The 26,539-nt window shown below is 43.1% G+C and overlaps 2 gene segments (V, D, J or C); both read right to left on the minus strand.

The window, feature by feature from the left end:
* The window catches only part of LOC123390501, an 85,888-nt gene that overhangs the window by 20,508 nt on the left and 38,841 nt on the right, over positions 1-26,539 (minus strand).
* Positions 7,199-7,740, minus strand: LOC123390498. The segment is given in 2 exon segments: positions 7,199-7,537; positions 7,623-7,740. Coding segments are annotated over 2 exon segments (384 nt in total).

Genomic DNA, 26,539 nt, shown 5'->3' on the forward strand with positions numbered 1-26,539 from the left:
TTCTAGTACTAAGTTGAATAGCAGTGGTGATAATGGACATCCCTGCCGTGTTCCTGACCTTAGCGGAAAAGCTTTCAGTTTTTCTCCATTGAGAATGATATTTGCGGTGGGGTTTTTCATAGATGGCTTTGATGATATTGAGGTATGTGCCCTCTATCCCTACACTTTGAAGAGTTTTGATCAGGAAGGGATGTTGTACTTTGTCAAATGCTTTTTCAGCATCTATTGAGAGTATCATATGGTTCTTGTTCTTACTTTTATTGATGTGTTGTATCACATTGACTGATTTGCGGATGTTGAACCAACGTTGCAGCCCTGGAATAAATCCCACTTGGTCGTGGTGAATAATCTTTTTAATGTACTGTTGAATCCTATTGGCTAGTATTTTGTTGAGTATTTTCGCATCTGTGTTCATCAAGGATATTGGTCTATAGCTCTCTTTTTTGGTGGGATCCTTGTCTGGTTTGGGGATCAAGGTGATGCTGGCCTCATAAAATGAGTTTGGAAGTTTTCCTTCCATTTCTATTTTTTGGAACAGTTTTAGGAGAATAGGAATTAGTTCTTCTTTAAATGTTTGGTAGAATTCCCCCGGGAAGCCGTCTGGCCCTGGGCTTTTGTTTGTTTGGAGATTTTTAATGACTGTTTCAATCTCCTTACTGGTTATGGGTCTGTTCAGGCTTTCTATTTCTTCCTGGTTCAGTGAACTATTGGGATTTCATCAAGATCAAAAGCTTTTGCACAGTAAAGGAAACAGTTAACAAAATCAAAAGACAACTGACAGAATGGGAGAAGATATTTGCAAACGACATATCAGATAAAGGACTAGTGTCCAGAATCTATAAAGAACTTAGCAAACTCAACACCCAAAGAACAAATAATCCAATCAAGAAATGGGCAGAGGACATGAGCAGACATTTTTCTGCAAAGAAGACATTCAGATGGCCAACAGACACATGAAAAAGTGCTCCATATCACTCGGCATCAGGGAAATACAAATCAAAACCACAATGCGATATCACCTCACACCAGTCAGAATGGCTAAAATCAACAAGTCAGGAAATGACAGATGCTGGCGAGGATGCGGAGAAAGGGGAACCCTCCTACACTGTTGGTGGGAATGCAAGCTGGTGCAACCTCTCTGGAAAACAGCATGGAGGTTCCTCAAAATGTTGAAAATAGAACTGCCCTATGACCCAGCAATTGCACTATTGGGCATTTACCCTAAAGATACAAACGTAGTGATCCAAAGGGGCACGTGTACTCGAATGTTTATAGCAGCAATGTCCACAGTAGCCAAACTATGGAAAGAACCTTGATGTCCATCAACAGATGAATGGATCAAGAAGATGTGGTATATATACACAATGGAATACTATGCAGCCATCAAAAGAAATGAAATCTTGCCATTTGCGACAACATGGATGGAACTAGAGCGTATCATGCTTAGCGAAATAAGTCGAGCAGAGAAAGACAACTATCATATGATCTCCCTGATATGAGGAAGTGGTGATGCAACATGGGGGCTTAAGTGGGTATGAGAAGAATAAATGAAAGAAGATGGGATTGGGAGGGAGACAAACCATAAGTGACTCTTAATCTCACAAAACAAACTGAGGGTTGATGGGGGGAGGGGGCTTGGGAGAAGGGGGTGGTATTATGGACATTGGGGAGGGTATGTGTTTTGGTGAGTGCTGTGAAGTGTGTAAACCTGGTGATTCACAGACCTGTACCCCTGGGGATAAAAAATATATGTTTATAAAAAATAAAAAATTATATAAAAAAAAAAAGAAAGGATGAATACCCAACTTTTGTAGCAACATGGAAAGGACTGGAGGAGATTATGCTAAGTGAAATAAGTCAAGTAGAGAGAGTCAATTATCATATGGTTTCACTTATTTGTGGAGCATAACAAATAGCATGGAGGACATGGGGAGTTAGAGAGGAGAAGGGAATTGAGGGGAAGTTGGATGTGTAGGTGAACCATGAGAGACTATGGACTCTGAAAAAAACAATCTGAGGGTTTTGAAGGGGTGGGGGAGTGGGAAGTTGGGGGAACCAGATGGTGGGTATTAGAGAGGGCATGGTTTGTATGGAGCACTGGGTGTGGTGCAAAAACAATGAATACTGTTACGCTCAAAAGAAATAAAAAAAAAATTAAAATTGTACCTAGGAAGTAGTGGTGGTTGTTCTCTTGTGTTTTTTTCTTGGCTGGCTTTCTGTGGGAGGGGCCTGTTGTGTGTCTTTTCAGGAAGTCTTGCTATAACTGAGTCCTTCTGTCCCCTCTCAAGGTTGGGTTCTGAGGAAACTGGCTTTTCTGGCTTTTTTTCTCTGGAGTTTTGTTTTTTTTTTCTCCCTTTGTGGATTTTGGCATTTCTTTGGAGGTCTAGAGGAAAGCAAACTGCACCAAGACTTCTGCCTCAGAGAGAAACCTCAGTCTGTTCCTCTCTGGGTGTTCCAGAGCACATAAATTACCCCTCTGCTAATGGAAAAACACGTCCCAGCCATGGTCTCAGTGGTCAGAAGAACACCTGCTTTTACCCAAAGCCATGAGAAATACTAGTCCAGAGAGTTGGCTTCCTGTGGCTGCCTCTGCCATGGCTGTCTGTGCAGGTCCAGACCTCCAGAGAGGTCCCAAGTAGAGATAGCACACTGATATTTACATGCTTTCCCAGGCTGGGAGTGTTCAGACTCTCCTGGTCCTAGAGAGCACTGGCTAGGATCTATCTCAGGGGAGGGTTTGGAGCATGACTCAGACCCCATTCACAGAGTGTGCATGCAGAGTACAAAAAGCGGTGGTTCTAGAGAGCTCCAGCTGGCATCCACACAAGACTCTGTCACGTGAGCCGCCATCCAGATGCTTTCATGCATGTTGGCAGTTCAGGGACCAAGGCCTGGTTCTCTGCTGCACTCTCTGGCTCAGCACCAGGGGTAGTGGTCCTGGGTTCATTGTCCTAAACCCCTGTCCCTAACCACCTGATTCAGCCAAATTCCCCTTAAGATCTTTTGCTCTTTTTGAGTGCTTTCAACCAGACTCCAAGTTAATGCTGGTTCCCAATCACTGGGCACTCTAATATTGGAGTATTACTTTCCAATGGGTCACTTCTGGTGTCTCCCTCTCCCTCTTATTTATCTTCCAATATCAATCCGATGTTCCCCCTCCACTTTACCTGTCCACTGGCCTCTTATGCCCCCATAGAGATCCAGAAGTGTATAATTCTAATCTCAGGCTGATTTCATGGGTGATCAGAGTTCTTTGGTAGATAATCAGCTCACTTTAGGGGACTGGTTGGGAACAGCATCTCCTATTTCTCCTCCATCCTGTCTCCTGAGAAAAGGTGTTTATCAGGTGTGCGAGTAATTATACAAACATGCCAGAGAATAGGAAGTATCCTGAAAGTGGACTGCGAGGTAGCTGGCACACTGGGAGAGAGAGTGCAGAGGAAATGGTCTTGCCTTCCTCATGGAGCAACCTCCTTCCCAGGCTGACTGGCAGCTGGAGGAGTGTGCCCTCTTGCTGCGGCTGGGAAAACAGCCCAGGAAGAAGAGAAACAAAGCTAATTAAGCCTAACCTATTCATTAGAAGGGTAACAGTTAAGATCAGAGCAGAGATCAGTGAAATAAAAAGCAGAAATACAGTAGATCACATCAACGAAACTAGAAGCTGGTTCTTTGAAAGAATTAGTAAGAGATAAATAAGCCACAGGCCAGAATTATCCAAAAGTAGAGAGAAAGGACCGAAATTATTAAATTATTAAAGTATTGTTATGTAAATTAAATTAGTAAATTATTAAATTATGAATGAAAGTGGAGATATCATGACTAACACTAAGGAAATAGAAACAATGATCAGATATTATTATCAACTGCTATATGTCAATACGTCAAGCAACCTAGAAGAAATGGATGCATTACTGGAAACCTATACACTTCCAAGACTGAAACTGGAAGGTATTGACAACCTGAATAGACCAACAACCAGTAACGAGATTGGAGCAATGATCACAAACCTCCCAAGACCAGGAGTCCAGGATGTGCTGGACGCTGTGTGGAATTCTACCAAATATTCAAAGAAGAAATAATACCTATTCTCCTGAACCTTTTTCAAAAAGTAGAAACAGATGGAAAACTTCCGTACTTATTCTATGAGGCCAGGACTACCTTGACCCCAAACTAGGCAAAGACCCCATCAATTAGGAAAATTTCAGACCAATATCCCTGATATAATATGGGTGTCAAAATTGTCATGTAGATCCTAAAATAATTGCATAGTAGGACATTAAAATGATTATCCATCATGACCAAGTGGAATTTTCCCTGGGCTGACAGGTCCATTCAACATTTGCAAACCAGTCAGTGTGATAGAACAAATTAATAAGAGAAGAGAGAAGAACAACATGGTCTTCTCAATTGATGCAGAAATAGCATTAAGTAAAATACAGCATCCTTTCCTGATTAAAACTCTTCAGAGTGTGGGATAGAGGGAACATTCCTCAATTTCATAAATTACATCTATGAAAAACCCACAGCAAATATCATTCCCTTAAGATCAGGAACATGACAAGGTTTCCCCCTTTAGCCACTATTGTTCAGCATAGTGCTAGAAGTTCTAGCAACAGCAATCAGAAAACAAAAAGAAATAAAAGGTATTCAAATGGGCAATGAAGGAGTCAAACTCTCTGTCTTCACAGATGACATGACACTTTATGTGGAAAACCCAAAAGACTCCACCCCCAAACAACTAAAACTCATACAGCAATTCAGTAACATGGCAGGACACAAAACCTATGCACAGAAATCAGTTGCTTTTGTATACACTAACAATGAACCTGTGGAAAGAAAAAATAGAGAATTGACTCCATTTACAATAGCACGAAAATAATAAGATAACTTGGAATACACTTAACCAAAGAGGTAAAGGACCTATACTACAGAAACTACAGAACACTTATGAAATAAATGGAAAAAGACTCAAAAAGATGGAAAAAAAAACATTTTATCTTCATGGTTTGGAAGTATAAGTATTGCTAATATTTCCTGAAAATTAGGAAATTAACAAAATTAAATTAAAAGATCCTGAATCAATAAGGAAATTTTGAAGAAAGATAACAAAGCTGGGGTCATCATGTTGCCTGATTTCAAACTATATTACAGAGTAGTGATCACCAAGACAGCAACCTGAGGGTTTTGAAGGGGCAAGGGTGGGACATTGGGTGAGCATGGTAGTGGGGGTATTATGGAGTGCACATAATGCATGGGAACACTGGGTATGGTACATAAAGAGTGAATTCTGGTACACTGAAAAGAAACTAAAAAAAAAAAAAAAGAAGCATGGTACTGGTACAAAAAGAGACACTTAGACCAATGGAACACAGTAGACAGTCCAGACATGAACCCTCAACTCTATGATCAAGTAATTGACAAAGCAGGAAAAAATATCCAATGGAAAAAAGACAGTCTCTTCAATAATTGGTGCTGGGGAAATTACCTATGTACAGAAGAATGATATTCAACCATTCACTTACACCATACACAAATATAAACTCAAGATGGATGAAAGACCTCAATATGAGACAGGAATCATCCAAATCCTAGAGGAGAACATAGGCAGTAACCATTCCGACATTGGCCAAGCTAATTCTTTCAACACATGTCTCCAAAGACAAAGGGTCAAAAGCAAAAATGATGTTTTGTGACTTCATCAAGATCAAAAGCTTCTGTACAGCAAAGGAAACAGTCAACAAAACAAAGAGACAACGCACAAATGGGAGAAGATATTTGCAGATATTAGACAAAGGGCTAATATCCAAGATGTAGAAAGAACTCAAACTCAACACACACACACACACACACACAAAAAAAACAAAACAAAAAACAAAAACAAAAAAAAACAAAAAAAAAACAACAAACCAGATAATCACGTCAAAAAATGGGCCGAAGACATGAACAGACACTTCTCCAAAGGAGACATATGAATAACCAAGAGGCACATGAAAAAGTGTTCATCATCATTAGCCTTCAGGGAAATTCAAATCAAAATTGGAAGGGGAGATGAACCATGAGAGACTATGGACTCTGAAAAACAATCTGAGGGTTTTGAAGGGGTGTGGGGTGGGAGGTTGGGGGAGCCAGGTGTTGGGCATTATGGATGGTACATATGGCATGGAGCCCTGGGTGTGGTGCATAAACAATGAATTCTGTTATACTGAAAAGAAATTAATAAAAAAATAAAATACATAACAGTAACAACAACAACAAGAAAACCACACTGAGATACCACCTTACACGAGTTAGAATGGCACAAGTAACAATGCATATACAATGAATCTTGGAGCACTGGAAACAATGAAATAAAATAAATAAAAAAAAAAGAGAAGCCAAGAAACAACAAATGTTGGAGAGTTGTGGAGCGAGGAGAAGCCTCTTACACTGTTGGGGAATGCAAGATGATATAGGCACATTGGAAAAAAGTTGGAGGTCCTAAAAAAGATGAAATCAGAATTATTGTATGACCCAGCAATTGCACTACTGGGTATTTACCCCAAAGATACAAATTAGTGAAAAGAAGGGCCACGTAAACCCCAGTGTTCATAGCAGCAATGTCCACAATTGCCAAACTGTGGAAACAGTTGAAATGCCCTTCAACAGAGGAATGGATAAGGAAGATGCAGTTCATATCTACAACAGAATATTACTCCTCCATCACAAAGGATGAATACCCACTTTTGTATCAGCATGGATGGGACTGGAGGAAATTATATACTGGGTGAAATAAGTTAAGTAGAGAAAAACCATTATCATAGGTTTCCCTTATTTGTGGAAGATAAGGAATATCATGGAGGACATTAGAAGAAGGAGGGGAAGATGAAGTTGTGGGAATCAGAGGGTGAAATGAACCACGAGACACTACGGATACTGAGAAATAAAGTGAGGGTTTTAGAGAGGAGGATGGTGGGGGTTGGGTTAGCCTGGGATGGGTATTAAGTAGGGCACATGCTGCATGGAGCCCTGGGTGTTATATGCAAACAATGAGTCTTGGAACACTACATCAAAAACTAATGACGTACTGTATGGTGACTAAAATAACATAACAATAAAAAAATAAAAAAGAAGTGCCTGGCCCTCGGTCATAGAGTGTCTTTAGCTTTGTTGTCCCTGTCACCTCCTCAGTCCAGCACAGATGAGCCTTCTGCAGGTTTCTGACACAGGCAGGATGTGGGTTCTCACATCGTGTCTCTTGCACAGTAATACACGGCCGTGTCCTCAGAGTTCAGGCTGTTGATCTGTAGATAGGCTGTGCTGACAGAGGTGTCCATGGAGAAAACAAATCGACCGGAGAAGCCCTGGGCATATGTTGGTTTCCCAGTGTTTGTGTTGATCCATCCCATGTACTGCAGGGCTCTTCCTGGTGCCTGTCGCACCCAGTTCATTGCATAGCTGGTGAAGGTGTACCCAGATGCCTTGCAGGAGACCTTCACGGATTCCCCGGGCTTCCTCACCTCAGCCTCAGACTGCACCAGCTGCACCTGGGAGTGGACACCTATGGAGAGGGAATAGGAGGCGATGAAGTCATGCTGACTGGCCCTGTTCCCCTCCTCTGCCAAAGGACTGGGGGAATCCCTTACCTGTAGCCAACACCACCAGGAAGAGGATTCTCCAGCTCCAGTCCATGGTGAGGTGCTGTGCTCTCATGGTATCTACAAAGGATCGTGTGCAGCTGTTGGGTGATGTTCTCAGGACCCAAACATGTGTATATTTAAGAGAGAGTATGCCTTGGTTCATTTGCATATTCACAAAGCAGAATATTTCATATCAGGAAATGGCTCATTCAGAGAGAAGACACATCAGAGGGAAAAACATATTCCTGGGATCCTAAGGTTCCACATCTGAACATCTCTTTGAAGATATACACCCTTGCCACATCCCCAACTCTGTGTTACCAGGGCTCTTTCCACTGAGAATGAGCCCGAGTACAGAGCTGTGGAGGCTACTGGGTAAGGCAGTTTCCTTAGGAGCACAAATGAGTGCTGATCTGGAACCAGGGGACCAGGGATGGCAAACCTGATGTGTCAGTCCCTGTGGACCAGTTTCTGTGATGCCCTGTGCCCCTCCCTTCTCAGGTGGAGTCGTGGGGTCTGGGTAGACAAACACCTGAACCTGAGACAGGTCACCGGGATGATGGGTCTGATAGACCCAAATGCACATATTGTAATGAAATGCTGGTAAACTTAACCTAACCACGTGTGGTAAAAAATTACATATTCCTACAGAGTCTCTTCTAATCATAATGTGTTCAAATGTTAACATCAATAAGTCATCTCCCTATTTAAGATAAAAAGTCATGATCATCAAACTAAAAATTTTTTAATTAATGAAAGATGTCTCATTTAATGGTAAATGACTAAACCATTTCTTTGGAAGCCATGAACAAGGTTCCATTCTACCCTGTATCATTATTTTCATGGATAAAGAAGATATACATGGATATACAATGGAATGTACTTCTCCATAAAAAAATTTGCAAAGACATTGATGGAGCTAGAAAGTATTATGTGAGGGTGAAATAAGTTGACCAGGGAGAGAAAATTATCATACAATTTCACTCATATGCGGAACTTAAGGAACAAAACACAATCATGGGGGAAGGGAGGGAAAAATAAAATAAGACGAAATCAGAGAATGAGACAAACCATGAGAAACTCTTAAGTCCAGGAAACAAACGAAGGGTTTCTAGAGGGGAGGGGCTGGTGTCTGCGGTAAGTGGGTGATGGACATTGAGCAGGATATGTGATGTAATGAGCACTGGGTGTTATATGCAACCGAAGAGTAACTGAACTTTACTCCAAAACTAATGATACACTATGTGTTAATTATGTGAATTTAAATTAAAATGAAAAAACCTTTTTATTTGGAGAAGCAAAGTAACAAGTACTAAATATGTAACAACAAACCAAATCCCTATTATTCATGTGTGACAAGAGGAATCTGGTTTCTGGTCAGACCTGTCAAAGCCTGGACGTCTGTAGTTTGCCCATAAGCTGAACAACTGGAAGTCACCAGCTCTTCTCAGACCCACCAGAGATGTTGTGATAGGATATCTTTGTCTGATCTGGTGGCTGTGACAAATACCACTGCCTGGGTAGTGTATAAACTGTGGAAATGAATTCCATCAGAGTTATGAAAGATGCAAGTTCAATGTCAAGTCATGCAGCACATCCGGGCCACCTTGTTCAGCCTGTGCTGGGAGGCGGTTAGTCCCATTGATCTCCAAAATGTTGTGGAGAGTAGGTCCAGGCTTCTCTTTAGAGGCTCATATTGTTCTCAGGGTCTTGACGAGGAGTTCGAGGGTTATGCTGAGATGGTCAACCCATAACCACCCCCTCATCAAGTATTTCCACATCCTTCCTGATTTCTCTGGAACAAGATCTCTCCTTCCTTCCAGTAGGAACAGGCTGAGGATTTTCCAAAATTTTCAGTTCTGCTTCATACTGATTAATGATTATTTCTTCATGTCATTTGTTCATACCACACTTTATCATAAGAATTCCAGAGAAGCCTTCTGATGCCTTAAGCCTTTGCTCAGAAATTCCCTCAGCCTCTTACCAAGTTGTGCCTCTCCCTAATTCTTCCTTTCAATCTCAATGCATGCATGCTCTCTACCAGTCTACAACATAGGTCACCTCCCCTCTGTTTCCCAAAGGCACATTCCTCATCTTGTCTATGACAACATCAGAGTGGCCCATAATATTTATGTCTTACCACATACAGTCCTTAAGCATTTAGATACTCTCTAGGAAGATTGGGGCTTTCATTGTAGGTCTCTTCTTTCCTTCTGGGGTCTCCCATGAATCACCCTTTATGACCCCTTCCTGGCAATGTAGGCTGCTTCTGCACACATCACAGAAGGCTGCTAGCCCTTACCCATTATTCAGATCCAAACGGCTTCCATGATTTAGGTCCTTGTTAGAGCAGCTCCACACTTCTCAGGATGGTATAACAGAGAGCATAAACCAGGCAGCTTAGAAATAAATTTCTCACATTTGTGGAGCCTTCCAAGTGCGAGATCAAGGTATTGGCATATTCATTGTGTAGTGAGTGCCTCCATCGGGATCATTGGGCATGTCTTTAAACTGTGTCTTCATATGGTAAATGAAAGGTTTTGAGGATCCTGTGGGATCACAACAGCTCTGATTCCATTCTTAACCAAACATTCTCCCAGAGCCCTTACTTCTTTGCCATCTCATTGGACATTATATTAGAACACTTGAATTTGCAGGGGACACATATATTCAGATCATAGTTCAGGGAGAACTGTGACCCAAAAATTGAGTTTACAAATGGGCATATGCAAGGAATCACAACTTACTAAGGCAAAAGCCACCTGCAGATATATCCACAGGACCCACAGGAAAGTAGAGAAATATCTACAGGACCCACAAGAAAATAGGAAAATTGAAAGGCAGATGGTGAATTGATGAAGGTTCAGTTTGGAGATGTCTGAGTTGAAGCTCCTGTGGAATTGGTGACAACCTTAGGGTTTCCTACAAGTTTGTGTTTTCAGTCTAGAAGCCCCACCTCATTCCCCCAGGAATGAAAGGATGAACATTTGCTGTGCTTCCGAGGTGGGGAAAGATCTTCTTATGAAACTTGCCAGATAATTCAAGAACTGGAGGAAGTTATATGCCAACATCCAGGTCATTCTAGATTTTGCGTGGGGTCAGGGAAGTACGCCCTCCTCTCCCCTCCCCTTAGGCCTTCCTGTGTCAACTCAGTGAGGTATAACCTGAGATTTCTTGTGAGGATGACATCAAGGGTTTCAGGTCAGGAATACAAAGACCAACCATAAACTACAAACACCTGTCTATACCCACACCTTATCCCCCTATGATAGGGATCTTCTATAATAATAACAACAAGAAAAAGCAAAGAGACCTAGAAAATCAGAAGGTATTTTTGAATTCTATATGGAATCCAGCTCAAAATGAGTCAAAAGCAGGGACATGAGAGGAAAGGTCAATGTTGTCTCATCAGTGGTTGATTCATTATTGTTCTTCTGAATCATATTTTGGGCCAGAGTTCCCGGGTTAGCCCCACTTTAGGGTTCTGTAATCATGGTAGACATTCGTTATTGAGCCTCACTCTACAACTGGCACCTGATGGGGGTCAGGAAAGAGTGACAGGTCTCCAGCCCCATGGGGCTCAGGGGCCAGGACAGGTTGAGGGAGAAGTTACAATGGGGCAGAGAGAAGACATTATGACTCTCTGTGGGATAATTGAAGAATAGCAACAGATGGGCAAGGATACACACTGTACAAGCCAGATCTGATGATTCATGTGGATTTCCTGTGTGGAAGCCCGGAAACACATTTCAGACGCATCCCCAAAGGCTGCTCTCATAGACTCCAGAACAGGACCCAGTAGTACTGCGACGGGTTTTTGTCTCTGGTTGTCAACTTTCAGGTCATCCTGCCTGTTTCTTTGGGGGAAATCAGAGAGCGTATCCCATCAGATGGGCTGCCTTTCCACCGAAGAGATGCAGCGGTGCCTCCAGAAGGACAGTTCCTGATCACCAGTGTCTACCCGCTTGGATAATGAGCCAGAGGATAAACTGTACCTAGGAGGACAAGGACCCAGTTTGGGTAGATGTCCTGGTTTTTTTTTTTTAATTAAATTAATTTATTTATTTTCAGAAAAACAGTATTCATTATTTTTTCACCACACCCAGTGCTCCATGCAATCTGTGCCCTCTATAATACCCATCACCTGTTACCCCAACCTCTCTCCCCCCCGCCACTTCAAACCCCTCGGTTGTTTTTCATGTGGATTTCCTGTGTGGAAGCCCAGAAACATGTTTCAGATGCATCCCCCAAAGCTGCTCTCATAGACTCCAGAACAGGACCCAGCAGTACTGCGATGGGTTTTTGACTCTGGTTGTCATCCTCCAGGTCATCCTGCCTGTTTCTCTGCGGGAAATCAGAGAGCGTATCCCATCAGGTGGGCTGCCTTTCCACCGAAGAGATGGAGCGGTGCCTCCAGAAGGACAGTTCCTGATCACCAGTGTCTACCCGCTTGGATAATGAGACAGAGGATAAATGTACCCAGGAGGACAAGGACCCAGTTTGGGCAAATGTTCTGGGGGTATTTTCATAACCATGTGGAGACAGTGTGTGCCCGATGAGGTCAGAGAACAGGAACAAAGCTCTCAGAAAGCCTGGGCTGTGCAGGTGCTTCTCAGGGATGATGAGAATTCCTGCAGGTCCTTTTTGGAGAAAGAAAAACAGGATATGGATGTGGTTGATGAAACAAAGTTCCCTAGGCACTGGTGAGATCTCATCTGCATGTAGACAATGTTATCTGGTTCTGGTTGGCTACTTGGACAATATGAGAAATTAGAGATCAAAGAAATAACCTTATATATCCCTAAATGAATCTAGAGAGGCTAGAGGGGAAACCCCCTGTCTCAATAGAAAGCCACCCCCCCCACACGCCACTGCTCCTGGGTCTGATTTGTGTCTGTGGTTCTTGAGTGCACCGTGCTGAAGTGAGCACCCCCTGGTGTTCTGAGCACCTCGAGAGCACTGAACTATGTGATCCTTTTGTTCTAATCACTCCCTGGTGCCCTGAGAGCCCCTGTGCCCTGAGAGCCCCCTGGTGTTCTGACTGACTCCTGGTGACTTGAGCACCTGTTGGGGACCTGAGCTCCCTCTGGTGACCACAGAGCCTCCTGAGGCCTTGAGAACCCCTGCAGTCCAGCTACTCCTGTGTTCCTGCAGAAAAGTTTTTGTCAGGGCTCACCCTAAGAGTGTACACACTGGGTTCACACATTGCAGTGACACACAGTGGTGTCCTCAGCTCTCAGCTGTTCACCTGCAGAATCAGCATGTTCTTGCCATTGTCTCAGGAGATGGTGAATTGACCCTTCACAGTGTCTTCATGGTATATGCAACTACCACCACTCGTAATGGCTGAGACCCACTGCAGCCCCTTCCCTAGAGCCTGGCAGACACAAATCATGCCATAGTAACTGAAAGTGAACCCAGAGGCTGCACAGGATAGTCTCAGGGACCCCCAGGCTTCCCCAGGTCTCCCCCAGCCTCCACCAGCTGCACCTCCCACTGGACACCTGCAGACACAAGACATCCTGGTCAGGAAACTGTCCTTCACTCACTGTTTTTCTTACTGATATCCACTTTCTTATTCAATGTCTCTTGTTCTCTGTAAATGACCTTTTAAAAGAGTAACAAGGAAAATCCAGTCAAAAATAAACTCCATCATGAGCTGTCTGTGTTCTGTCCTGAACACTGAATGGAAAACCCGGGAATCCTGAGACTGGGATTCCCATCTCAGCTGCAGGCTTGGGGCTGGGCTGGTTTTATCAGCAGAAGGTGGACCCTATTTGCATGACCCTTGACTCTGTAGCCAGCATGGTATCCGTACTGACAGAGAGGACAGAAACCAGAGCATCTGTGACTGTTTTTGATTTGGTGATACTGACAGGATTTGGGAAAAGATGAAGTTTAAGTATATGATTTTCAGAGTACCTGCTTGGTTTCCATTTACCAGTTTGATTTCACATGGTCACACATATCATATTGGGGTGTAGGTATCTTGTTTCCCCTTAAAGTGACATGATCCTACACCCAGAATTGTGGAGGCTTTGTGAGGTGTCCAAGAACACTGGGGTGAGAGTGAGCCCTGGGATTTGGACCTGTGCTCCTCTCACAGGACCTACTACACACCCTGAGACCTGCAGGACAGAGTGCACAGGTTCATGGAGGACGTAGGATGCTGCCTGTCATGAGACAAGATGACCTTGTTCTAGAATTTATCTGAAATACACAATCAGGGTGCATGCAGGTGTTCTTTCAAGTCTCTAAGGTTTCACTGTCACTGGGTTCATCCCAAGTCATCTCTGGGATTATTTGTAATCGTTTTGATGAGTGTTCTTGACCCAGGATGGACTGCACACAGGCAGAGAGTGCCATATGAGAAACACAGGTGTCAGAATCAACAGTACCCAGAGCAAGCAAATCCATTTTCCACAAAATTTCCTGTATTTGCAATTCTTCCTTCCTCATTCCTTCTTCGCTCTGTCCTTACATAGCTATTGATCTTCATGTTACCTCACACTAGCTTTAATTTTCTAGATTTTATAATTTGGTAATTGTGTGAAATGTACCTTTATTTCTAGGGCTTCTATTGGTGAACCAAATACCTGACAATACCCCCATATTTATTATGTTTTCTTTTAATAATGGACAACTTTCCGAAATGACAGAGAGCACAATATGTCCACTTTTAAGCCAATGATTGGGCTTGGAATTGTTCCCATGTTTCTGTATGTTATTTATTTATTTATTTATTTATTTATTTATTTATCTATCCATATATTTCAGTTACCATATAGACATGATTAGTTTTGATGTAGTGTTTCCGTATTTCAATAAACTCACTGCTCAGATTGGAGTTGCAAGAGCTAAAGAAATAAATAGAATAAACTTCAGATCAACAAATTCATGTCAATATACCTTGTAATTGTGGTCACGAGACAAACAATAATCTTAAACTCTCAGGAGTAGCAAGTACTCACAGGGGCTAAGAGCCAGCATCTTGGCATATTGTGAATGCAGATCCCTGATGACAAATAAACTATCACCAGGTTTAGATAGAACATTTAATGGATTTCTTGACATCACGTGTGCTAATGGTGTTATAGTGTGAGGTTTCCAGGACCATATCATTAAATCAGTCCTGTCCTCAGCATTCCTATCCTGTAGGATGGGGACAAATCATGAAAACCCTCCCCACACCCTGGTGGACCTGGCAGGATGGAGGAAGATGACTCAGAGCAGGAATTCATGGAGATCCACGCATCCTGAGTCCACCACAGAAATAAAGAATTTACCTGCAGAGGAAGCCCTCAGAAGAACCATCGTGGGGTCACAGGTGGAGCCCCATAGGATCTGGGATGGGAACAGACATCACAACCTCAGTTCTGTTGAGGACCACACACAATTTTCACGTGGAATAACAACCTTAGTATTCAGGGAGAAGTAGGGAAACAGGAAGCTGAGGACATCCAGGGACCTCTGGAGCTGTGGCAGGGGACAACCGGGAAGAGCAGAATGACTGTGAAGAGACAGGCAAGAAATCACGAGAGACTATGGACTCTGAAAAACAATCTGAGGGGTTTGAAGTGTCGGGGGGGGTGGGAGGTTGGGGTACCAGGTGGTGGGTATTACAGAGGGCACGGATTGCATGGAGCTCTGGGTGTGGTGCAAAAATAATGAATACTGTTTTTCTGAAAGTAAATGAACTGAAAAAATTAAAAAGAAAAGAATACATGGACTTGGACCACTGGTGGAGGAGGGGCAGTGACACATGAAGGCCTCCCTCGACTCAGGTACCTGGGAACACCTGAGGCTAAGGCTACTTCATCGAGTCAGAGTCCTTGTAGTCTGAAGGCTTCCACCACACTAACAACTGTCACCTGAGTAGAGCAGAGGAGTGTACTGGAGAGTGGAAGTAGATTCTACATGGGGGAGCTCAAGGCGATCACAGTGCTGATCTCGGACCAAAAACAGGAGATCTCTGGAGGAATCTGAACTCTTGTGTGGCTACAGCAGAGACACATTTCGAAGCTGCTACCAAGGCAGCCCATTTACCAGTGGAGCCAGGAAGAGAGTCATACAGTCCACAATGTAGGCCTCACAAAGGGAGGGTGTAATTATCTACAGAAACCATAAAACATAACAATATAATATGAAGTGCCCTGTGCATAGTAGACTTTCATGAAACCCCGCCATAATTCCAGGGGCTCTGTACTGTTAGGGAACCTCTCTGTTCCACCTGCCCCTCTATTCCCTTGTGGTTCAAGTCCTGAGTATGCAAGTTTGGGGACAGCAGCTCCATGTACAAATCATGTGGACATTTGTTAAAGCTGGGTCACTCCACTGTATTTGGCAATTCAGAGCTGTTCCACTCATCATGAGTGGATTTAACTTCCCTGAAACACCTTCACTACCAGGAATGTTCATGTGTAAAGGACAGAATACGATGGCAAGGCTGTCAGATTTTGTCATTGCTCCAATCAGTTCACCTCCCTGGGAACTTCCTGGGTGAACCCTCACTTCTCAGTGACGCATTTATACAAGTAACACCTTCTCTGGTCCTGCAATGACACTTCACACCTGTGTGACAGGGGCAGGTCAGCTTCTTTAACCTGTGTCCTCAACACTGCACTCAGTGATTTAGGTCAGTGCTCTATGAAGGCTCTTCTCTCATTGTCTTCATGAACAGAACTGTGGATGCAGGATCTTGTCTCCTGCCTCCCCTGTAGGCTGTTAATGTGAATTAAATAATAAATATACTACCTGCCTGATAGAGGGATTGAAGACCATGAGAAGGTGGCAAACCCAGTTATGAGGACACATCTGGACCCTGTCTTAGGGCCTGGAAGAGTGGGCTGACCAGCTCGGGGACTGCAGACAGGAAGAGACACCCACAGCATCCAGGTCAATGTGAGTCTCAAACTCACAATTTGTTCTCTCTCTGCACAGACAGAGGTGAGTGTCCACTCTGGCTCCAGGGTGGTGTGGACCTGGATAGAGAGCATTTGACATCACAGGTCAGAGGGGAGGTTCACATTTATGTGGGTGTGGGTGGGTTCCTATGGGCTTCTCATCCCAGGAATAAAACAACTCACATGTAGGGGGTAATAGGTGTCTGTGATGTAAACACTGTCAATGAAAACTTTGGCTGGATACTAGGGTGTGTTACCTAAGTAGTTCAGAGACCAACTAAGAAAAGGACTACATTGTGCGCCTGGGTGGCTCAGTGGGTTAAAGCCTCTGCCTTCAGCTCAGGTCATGATCTCAGGGTCCTGGGATCGAGCCCCACATCGGGCTTTCTGCTCCGCGGGGAGCCTGCATCTCTCTCTCTGCCTGCCTCTCTGCCTGCTTGTGATCTCCGTCTGTCAAATAAATAAATAAAATATTAAAAAAAGGAAAAGGATCACATCAACATCTGAGAGGAGAACACAGGCAGTAACCTTTTACATCCTCAACTGCAACAACTTCTTGCAAGATGGGTCTCTGAAAGAAAGGGAAACACAAACAGAAAGGAATTTTGGGGCTTCACCAAGATAAAAATCTTCTGTGATGCAAAGGAAACAGTCAACAAAACTAAAAGGCAACGTATGGAATGGGAGAAGATATTTGCAAATGACACTACAGAAAAAGGGTTGATATCCAGGATCTATAAAGAACTTACCAGACTGAACATCCAAAAAACAAATAATCCAGTCAAAGAATGGGCAGAAGACATGAATAGACACTTCTCCACAGAGACATACAAGTGTCCAACAGACACATGAAAAAATGTGCCACATCTCTTGTCTCCGTGGAAATATAAATGAAAACCACAATGAGATATCACCTTTCATGAGTTAGAAAGACTAAAATTAACAAGACAGAGAACAACAAATGTTGGAGAGGATGTGGAGAAAGGGGAACTCTCTTACGCTGTAGTTGAGGATGCACATTGATACAGCCACCTTGGACAGGAGTGTCTAGATTCCTCAAAAGTTAAAAATAGAACAACCCTATGACTCAGCAATTGTTCTACTGGGTATTTACCCCCAAAATACAGATGTAGTGAAAAAAGGCGCACATGCACCCCAATGTTCATAGGAATAATGTCCACTATAGTGAATCTGTGGAAGGAGGTGAGATGTCCTTCCACATATGAATGGATAAAGAAGATGTGGTCCATATGTACAATGGAATATTACTCAGCCATCCGACAGGATGAGTACCTACCATTTCATTGATTTGGATGAAACTGGAGGGTGTTATGTCAAGTAGAATAAGTCAAGCAGAGAAAGATAATTATCCTATGGTTTCACCTCTATGTGGAACATAAGGGGTAATGAGGAGGACCAGAGAGGAAGTCAATTATCATACGGGTTTACTTATTTGTGGAGCATAAGGAATGACACAGAAGATATTAGGACATTAAGGGAAAACTGAATTGTGGCAAATCGGAGGGGGAGATGAAGCATGAGAGACCGTGGACTGTGAGAAACAAACTGAGGGTTTGGGAGTGGAGGGGTGGCGGGATGGGTGAGCCTGGTGGTGGGTATTGAGGAGGACGCGTACTGCATGCAGCCCTGGGTGTGGTGCATAAACAGTGTATGCTGGAACTCTGAAAAGTAAAAATCAGGGAAGGAGACAAGCCATGAGAGACTGTGGATCTGGGAAACAAACAAGGATTGCAGAAGTGAGGGTGGTGGGGGATGAGGTAGGCAGGTGATGGGGATTAGGAGGGCAGGTGATGCGATGAGCACTGGGTGTTACACACAACTAATGAATCTTTGAACACTACATCAAAACTGATGATGTACTATATGCAGGCTAAGTGAACATTAAAAAAGAATATAGACTTTTTTCATGTTTTTTTTTTTTTTAATTTCTTTTCAGTGCTCCAGAATTCATTGTTCATGCACCAAGGAAATAAGGGCTTTGAATGACACACTGGCCCAGATAGATTTCTTTGTTATTTACTTGGGCTCTTTCTGTTTCATTTGTAAACTTAGGTAGAGGATTCTCAGGTGTATTGAGGATTTTTTCCCCAAAGTATCACGTGACGTGATGAGTATAGAGTTTTATACTGAACAGATGGAGCATTGAATATCATATCAAAAGTCAATGATGTACTATTTCTCAGCTAATTGAATTAGAAAACATATGCAGACCCTGGTTTCTTTGATCTGTTCTGTGTTTCTTAGTTTCTATATAATCTCTTTCTGCTCTAATCTTGCTCTTTCCTTCCTTCTGCTCTATTTAGGATTCAGCTGCTGCTATTTCTCTAGCATCTTTAGGTGTAATGTTAGGTTGTTTATTTGAGATTTTTCTTCCTTCTTGAGGCCTTCCTGTATGCTGTGTATTTCTGTCTTAGGACCACCTTTACTGCAGAGAAATTACAGGATGGTGGTAACGGTTTTCTACTATTTTCTTAAATTTAATTTTATTTTTTCAGTGGAGGTTTTATACACATGCGTGTGTGTGTGTGTGTGTGTGTGTGTGGTCTTCTGGCTCCACTGGAGGTTTTTGTGATCCACAGTGAGTGCCACTGAGATTCTTTTAAAGGTTTTGTTGACCTGCATCAGGATATTTGTAATTTATTGGTATTTAAGGATAAGAGGAAACTAATGTAACTGACTCTTTTTTTTTTTTTTTTTTTTTTGCATGTTAGTATATTTCTCTTCCTGCTACAACTAAGTTTCTAAGTCAGAGAGTGAATAGGTAAGCACAGAATAATGTCAAGGAGGCTCCCTGGGGAAACTGCTCTATGGAGAGGAAACCCCAGACCCTGACAGGAAATATGTCATAGACTCCATGTGCACCTGCTCCTGGGACTAAAGACAGCATTGGTGAGTGGTATGCACCCTCTGCTGGTCTGATACTCTTGTAGTTTGAGGTTTGTGTCTGGGCTCACACTGATGCCCCCTCACTGTGTCTCTCACACAGTAATACATGGCCGTGTCCTCGGTTCTCAGGCTGTTCATCTGCAGATACAGCGTGTTCTTGCTGTTGTCTCTGGAGATGGTGAATCGGCCCTTCACAGAGTCTGCATAGCTTGTGCTACTTCCACCACTGCTAACGTATGCGACCCACTGCAGCCCCATCCCTGGAGCCTGGCGGACCCAGCTCATGCCGTAGCTGCTGAAGGTGAATCCAGAGGCTGCACAGGAGAGTCTCAGGGACCCCCCTGGCTTCACCAGGTCTCCCCCAGACTCCACCAGCTGCACCTCGCACTGGACATCTGCAGACACAAGACATCCCAGTCAGGAATCTGTCACACACCCATGGTTTCTCTCACTCATATCCACTCACATCCTCAATTTCTTTGGTTCTCTAGAAATTACCTTGTAAAAGAGCAACAAGGAAAACCCAGCCCAGCACAAACTCCATGGTGAGTTCTCTGTGTTCTGTCCTGCTCAGTGAATGTAAACACCTGGAAATCCTAGGACTGGCGCTCCTCTCCCAGCTGCATGGTCCGGGCTGGGCTGTTTTATTCAGTGGAGGGAAGACCCTATTTGCATGTCCTCTGAGTATATAGTTAGCTCCAGACTCAGGTTCAATTCTTTACAAGTTAAAAACCAAGATTGCATTGTTTGAGGATCACTTTGTTTAGATGGCACTTTGAAAATATGCAGTATTCTTTTTTTGTTTGTTTGTTTGTTTAAAAAATGCATTTATCGGGCCCTTGGGCATCTCAGTGGGTTAAAGCCTCTGCCTTTGGCTCAGTTCATGATCCCGGATTCCCGGCATCCAGCACCCCCATCGGGCTTTCTGGTGGGCCTGGGAGTCTGCTTCAGGACCCCTCTCTCTCTGCCTGCCTCTCTGACAACTTGTTATACCTGCCTGTCAAATAAATAAATAAAATGTTTAAAAATGCATTTATTGTTTAAAAATGTTAGAACTGGACATAAAAATATAAATTCCCATTCAGAGTTAAGAGTTCTATTAGAGCCAAATTTAAATATACCTTCAATATATGAATGGATAAACTTTGCAAAAGTACTAGGACTATCAGTTTCCAACCTTTCTGTTGTGTTCCATTGTCCTGTGTGTCTGCTTTTGTGCCAGCACCATACTGTTTTTGAAGGGATCCAGGGCTGGAAGAGTTAACTGTGTAAAGCTTCTGCTAACTTGCTTAATTTGCTTTTTGTAACTGCTTCACTAGCCTTGTGGCTAGAACTTTGAAACATAAGAACATGACCTTCCCTGCCCTTGCCCCGCATCCTGAGCATGTTCCCTGCTTAGGAGATGTCTTTGAATTGTGCTTATGGTTAACAAAGAAGAGAACTGTTTTGTCCTAGTTTCACAGCCGCCCAGCTACACCTGGACGATAAGATATGGCTAAAAAATGTCTATGTGCTGCCGAAGCGAGCACAAGATATGGCTAAAAAATGTAAACTGTGCAGAGCTTACCAGGAACTGTAACTATGTAAAGAGGCCACTGTGATTATGGCTTTGTGACAAGCCTTTGTCTAAAAATGCATAAAAACCCCATACTCCCTTGGATTGGGGCTCTCAGCCTCCGCCTGGTTTTCAGGAATGCTGCAGAGCTCCAGCATGCTGAAACAATAAAACCCTTGCTGTTGGAGAAAGAGCCGCCTTGGTGTCGTTCCTCCCCGCCTCCCTGGGTTGAGGTCTTCTCGACCCTAACATTTTCATGAAACAGCTTTGTAATCTAGCTTGAAATTGGAGTGTGGTGACTCCAGGTGGTTTAGTCACTTGTTCACTATCTTTCCTTTTTTTAAACTTTTTAAATTTATTTTTTATTTATTTTCAGCATAACAGTATTTATTATTTTTGCACCACACTCAGTGCTCCATGCAATCCATGCCCTCTGTAATACACACCACCTGGTACCCTGACCTCCCACTCCCCACCCCTTCAAAACCCTCAGATTGTTTTTCAGAGTCCATAGTCCCATGATTCACCCCCTTTCCAATTTACCCCCAAGTCCTTTCTCTCTAACACCACTTGTACTCCATGGTATTTGTTATGCTCCACAAATAAGTGAAACCATATGATAATTGACTCTCTCTGCTTGACTTATTTCACTCAGCATCATCTCTTCCAGTCCCGTCCATGTTGCTACAAAAGTTGGGTATTCGTCCTTTCTGATGATGGAGGCATCATACTCCATAGTGTATATGGACCACATCTTCCTTATCCATTCGTCCGTTGAAGGGCATCTTGGTTCTTTCCACAGTTTGGCAACTGTGGCCATTGCTGCTATAAAATTGGGGCACAGAACGCCCTTCTTTTCATGACATCTGTATCTTTGGGGTAAATACCCAGGAGTGCAATGGCAGGGTCATAGGGTAGTTCTATTTTTTAATTTCTTGAGGAATCTCCACACTGTTCTCCAAAGAGGCTGCACCAACTTGCATTCCCACCAACAGTGGAAGAGGGTTCCCCTTTCTCCACATCCCCTCCAACACATGTTGTTTCCTGTCTTGCTAATTTTGGCCATTCTAACTGGTGTAAGGTGGTATCTCAATGTGGTTTTATTTGAATCTCCCTGAGGGCTAATGATGATGAACATTTTTTCATGTGTCTGGTAGCCATTTGTATGTCTTAATGGGAGAAGTGTCTGTTCATATCTTCTTCCCATTTTTTGATATGTTTGCCTTTTTCATGATGTTGAGTTTGAGGAGTTCATTATAGATCCTGGATATCAACCTTTTGTCTGTACTTTCCTTTGCAAATATCTTCTCCCATTCCGTGGGTTACCTCTTTGTTTTTTTGACTGTTTCCTTTGCTGTGCAGAAGCTTTTGATTTTGATGAAGTCCCAAAAGTTTATTTTCGCTTTTGTTTCCTTTGCCTTTGGAGACATGTCTTGAAAGAAGTTGCTGTGGCTGATATCGAAGAGATTACTGCCTATGTTCTCCTCTAGGATTCTGATGGATTCCTGTCACACGTTAAGGTCTTTTATCCATTTTGAGTTTATATTTGTGGACAGTGTAAGAGAATGATCGAGTTTCTTTCTTCTAGTTATATCTGTCCAGTTTTCCCAGCACCATTTATTGAAGAGACTTTTTTCCACTGTATATTTTTTCCTGTTTTGTCGAAGATTAATTGACCATAGAGTTGAGGGTCCATATCTGGGCTCTCTACTCTGTTCCACTGGTCTATGTGTCTGTTTTTATGCCAGTACCATGCTGTCTTGGTGATCACAGCTTTGTAATAAAGCTTGAAATCAGGTAACGTGATGCCCCCAGCTTTATTTTTGTTTTTCAACATTTCCTTAGCGATTTGGGGTCTCTTCTGATTCCATACAAATTTTTGGATTATTTGCTCAAGCCCTTTGAAGAATACTGGTGGAATTTTGATCGGAATGGCATTAAAAGTATAGATTGCTCTAGGCAATATGGACATTTTAACAATGTTTATTCTTCCGATCCAAGAGCATGGGATGGTCTTCCATCTTTTTGTGTCTTCTTCAATTTCTTTCATGAGTGTTCTGTAGTTCCTCGAGTACAGATCTTTTACCTCTTTTGTTAGGTTTATCTCCAGGTATCTTATGGTTCTTGGTGCTGTAGTGAATGGAATCAATTCTCTAATTTCCCTTTTTGTACTTTCATTGTTAGTGTATAAGAAAGCCACTGATTTCTGTACATTGACTCTGTATCCTGCCACGTTGCTGAATTGCTGTATGAGTTCTAGCATTTTGGGTTGGAGTCTTTTGTGTTTTCCATATAATGAATCATGTCATCTGTGAAGAGAGAGAGTTTGACTTCTTCATTGCTAATTTGGATACCTTTTATTTCTCTTTGTTGTCTGATTGCTGTTGCTAGGACTTCTAATACTATGTTGAACAAGAGTGGTGAGAGTGGACATCCTTGTGTTCCTGATCTCAGTGGGAAGGCTGCAAGCTTTTTCCCATTGAGGATGATATTTGCTGTGGGTCTTTCATAGATAGTTTTGATGAGGTTCAGGAATGTTCCCTCTATCCCTATACTTTGAAACGTTTTAATCAGGAACAGATGCTGGATTTTGTCAAATGCTTTTTCTGTATCAATTGAGAGGACCATGGGGTTCTTCTCTCTTCTCTTATTAATTTGTTCTATCACATTGATTGATTTGCGAATGTTGAACCATCCTTGTAGCCCAGGGATGAATCCCACCTGGTCATGGTGGATAATCTTTTTAATGTGCTATTGGATCCTGTTTGCTAGGATCTTGTTGAGAATCTTAGCATCCATATTCATCAGTGATATTGGTCTGAAATTCTCCTTTTTGGTAGGGTATTTTCCTGGTTTGGGGATCAGGGTAATGCTGGCTTCATAGAAAGAGTGTGGATGGTTTCCTTCTGCTTCAATTTTTTGAAACAGCTTCAGGAGAATACGTGTTATTTCTTCTTTGAAAGTTTGGTAGAGTTTCCGTGGGAATCTGTCAGGTCCTGGGCTCTTGTTTTTTGGGAGGTTTTTGATCACTGCTTTAATCTCATTATTAGATATCTTTGTATTCAGGTTGTCAATTTCTTCCTGGTTGAATTTTGGTTGTTTATAGTTTTCCAGGAATGCATCCATTTCATCTAGGTTGCTAAACTTATTGGCATATAACTATTGATAATAACTTCTGATGGTTGTTTCTACTTCCTTAGTGTTCATTGTGATTTCTCCGTTTTCATTCACAATTTTATGAATTTGGGCGTTCTCTCTTTTCTTGTGGATTAGTGTGGCCAATGGTTTATCGATATTATTGATTCTTTCTAAAAACCAGCTTCTAGTTTCATTTGTACGTTCTACTGTATCTCTGGTTTCTACCTCATTGATCTCAGCTCTAATCTTGATGATTTCCCTTCTTATGTGTGGAGTTGGTTTGATTTGTTGTTGATTCTCCAGTTCTTTAAGGTGTAAAGACAGCTGGTATATTCTGGATTTTTCTATTTTTTTGAGGGAGGCTTGGATGGCTATGTATTTCCCCCTTAGGACCGCCTTTGCTGTATCCCATAGTTTTTGGATCAAAGTGTCCTCATCCTCATTTGTTTCCTGAATTTGTTTAATTTCTTCTTTGCTTTCCTGGTTGATCCAAACATTCTTGAGCAGGATGTTCAAGACTACTCTGTGGTGACACAGGTAAGTGAGAGAGTTTGCAGTGCTGCGCACCTGGGTCTCCTTGTCTGGGTTCATCTGTACCCGTGCACGCAACACAAGGAGAGTCACAGGGGACAGGTACATTAGATTAGTAGCTGTTTTTAGACATTCCTGAAATGTCTGAGATATACGCATAGGACAGCTTCCAATAGACAGAAGACCCCCTAATGAGTTTCCCTCTTCTTAGGACCGGCCATCTCCAGGAGCTTCATGCTGAGGTGAGGACTGGGCCTGACACTGCTCCAGCTACAAGGGCACAGATTCACCTCAGACACAGAAGATGGATTCCATGCCGACCCCTCTCAGATGGCCCCATTCCTGTGACTTCTCTGATGTGCAGTTTTCAGTACTGGTTTCATGGGAAATCAAGAGAGTAAACAGCCCAGAAGTTATTTATGAATTCTCTAGGGGAAATCCTGGCCAGTTGATGGGACAAAAGCAAGGATATGAGAGGAAGTGACAGTATTGTCTCCTTTGGTAATTGATATAATATTTAAATTCTGGATCATGGTTTGAGCATAGATCTCAATTGCAGCCACAATTTAGGGCTCTGCCATCATGGTACACATTCACTATTGAGCCTCTCTCCATCTTGCACATGGTGAAAATCTGGGAAGAGTTACAGGGCTCCAGATCCATGGGACTCATGGTCCAGGACAGATTGAGGAAGAAGTCAGAAGAAGGAGAGAGTGAGGTTGGGGGTTGGTTTCTGATGGATATTCAAGGGACAGCACAGGGTGGGCAAGGATCTGGGACCTGCCAGCTGGATCTCAGGATTCACATGGATTCCCTGTTTGGAAGCCAGGAAACACATCTCAAACACATTAACCAAAGATGCTTTTATGGACTCTCCCCACCAGAACAGGACCCAGAAGGACAGGGATGGGTTTCCCTCTCTGGGTTGTCATCCCACCGCTTTCTTGGGGAAATCTGAGAGCCCCTCCTAACAGGTGGGTTGTTTTTCCATCCAGAAAATGGAGTGGTGCCTACAGAGGGGCAGTTCCTGATCACCTGTGTCCACCCACATGTATAATGAGCCAGAGGATACAATGGAGCCAGAAGGTCAAGAACTGATTTGGGCAGTCATCCTGGGGGAAGCTAATAAACATGTGGGGACAGTATGTACCCCCTGAGGGCAGAGAACAGGCACGCAGCATGCAGAAAGCCTGGGCTGTGCAGGTGCTTCTCAAGGACGATGGGAATCTGCAGCATGTGCTTCTGTAGAGAACAAAAATGGGACATAGAAGAGGTTGATGAAGGGAAGTTCCCAGAGACTGGTGAGATCTAGTTATGTGGAGGCAAAGTTATATTCTTGTGGTTGGCTGTACGGAGAACATGAGGTATTAGCTATGGAAGAAAAAAAATATATCCTTGTGGACAGCTGAGAGTCTGGAGAGGAAATCCCTGATCTCAAAAGGAAGTCCTACCCCACTGCACCTGCTCCTGGGTTTGATCTCTGCCCTGTGGATGCTGAGCACTCTCTGCTGCCCTGAGTGCCCCTGCAGCTCAGCACATCCTGTGACAACAGGGAGGTTTCTGTCCTGGCTCACACTGAAGGCCCCTCACTGTGTCTGCTGCACAGTAATACACGGCTGTGTCCTCGACTCTCAGGCTGTTCATCTGCAGATAAAGTGTGTTCGTGCCATTGTCTCTGGAGATGGTGATTCGGCCTTTCACAGAGTCTGCGTAGTGTGTGCTACTACCAGTATTGCTAATTTCTGCGACCCACTGCAGCCCCTTCCCTGGAGCCTGGTGGACCCAGTCCATGTGGTAGTTGCTGAAGGTGAATCCAGAGGCTGCACAGGAGAGTCTCAGGGAACCCCTAGGCTTCACCAGGTCTCCCCCAGACTCCACCAGCTGCACCA

The sequence above is a fragment of the Mustela putorius genome, unplaced genomic scaffold (assembly GCF_011764305.1).
Source record: "Mustela putorius furo isolate JIRA1106 unplaced genomic scaffold, ASM1176430v1.1 tig00000129_pilon_pilon_pilon, whole genome shotgun sequence".
In the NCBI taxonomy this organism is placed as follows: Eukaryota; Metazoa; Chordata; class Mammalia; order Carnivora; family Mustelidae; genus Mustela; species Mustela putorius.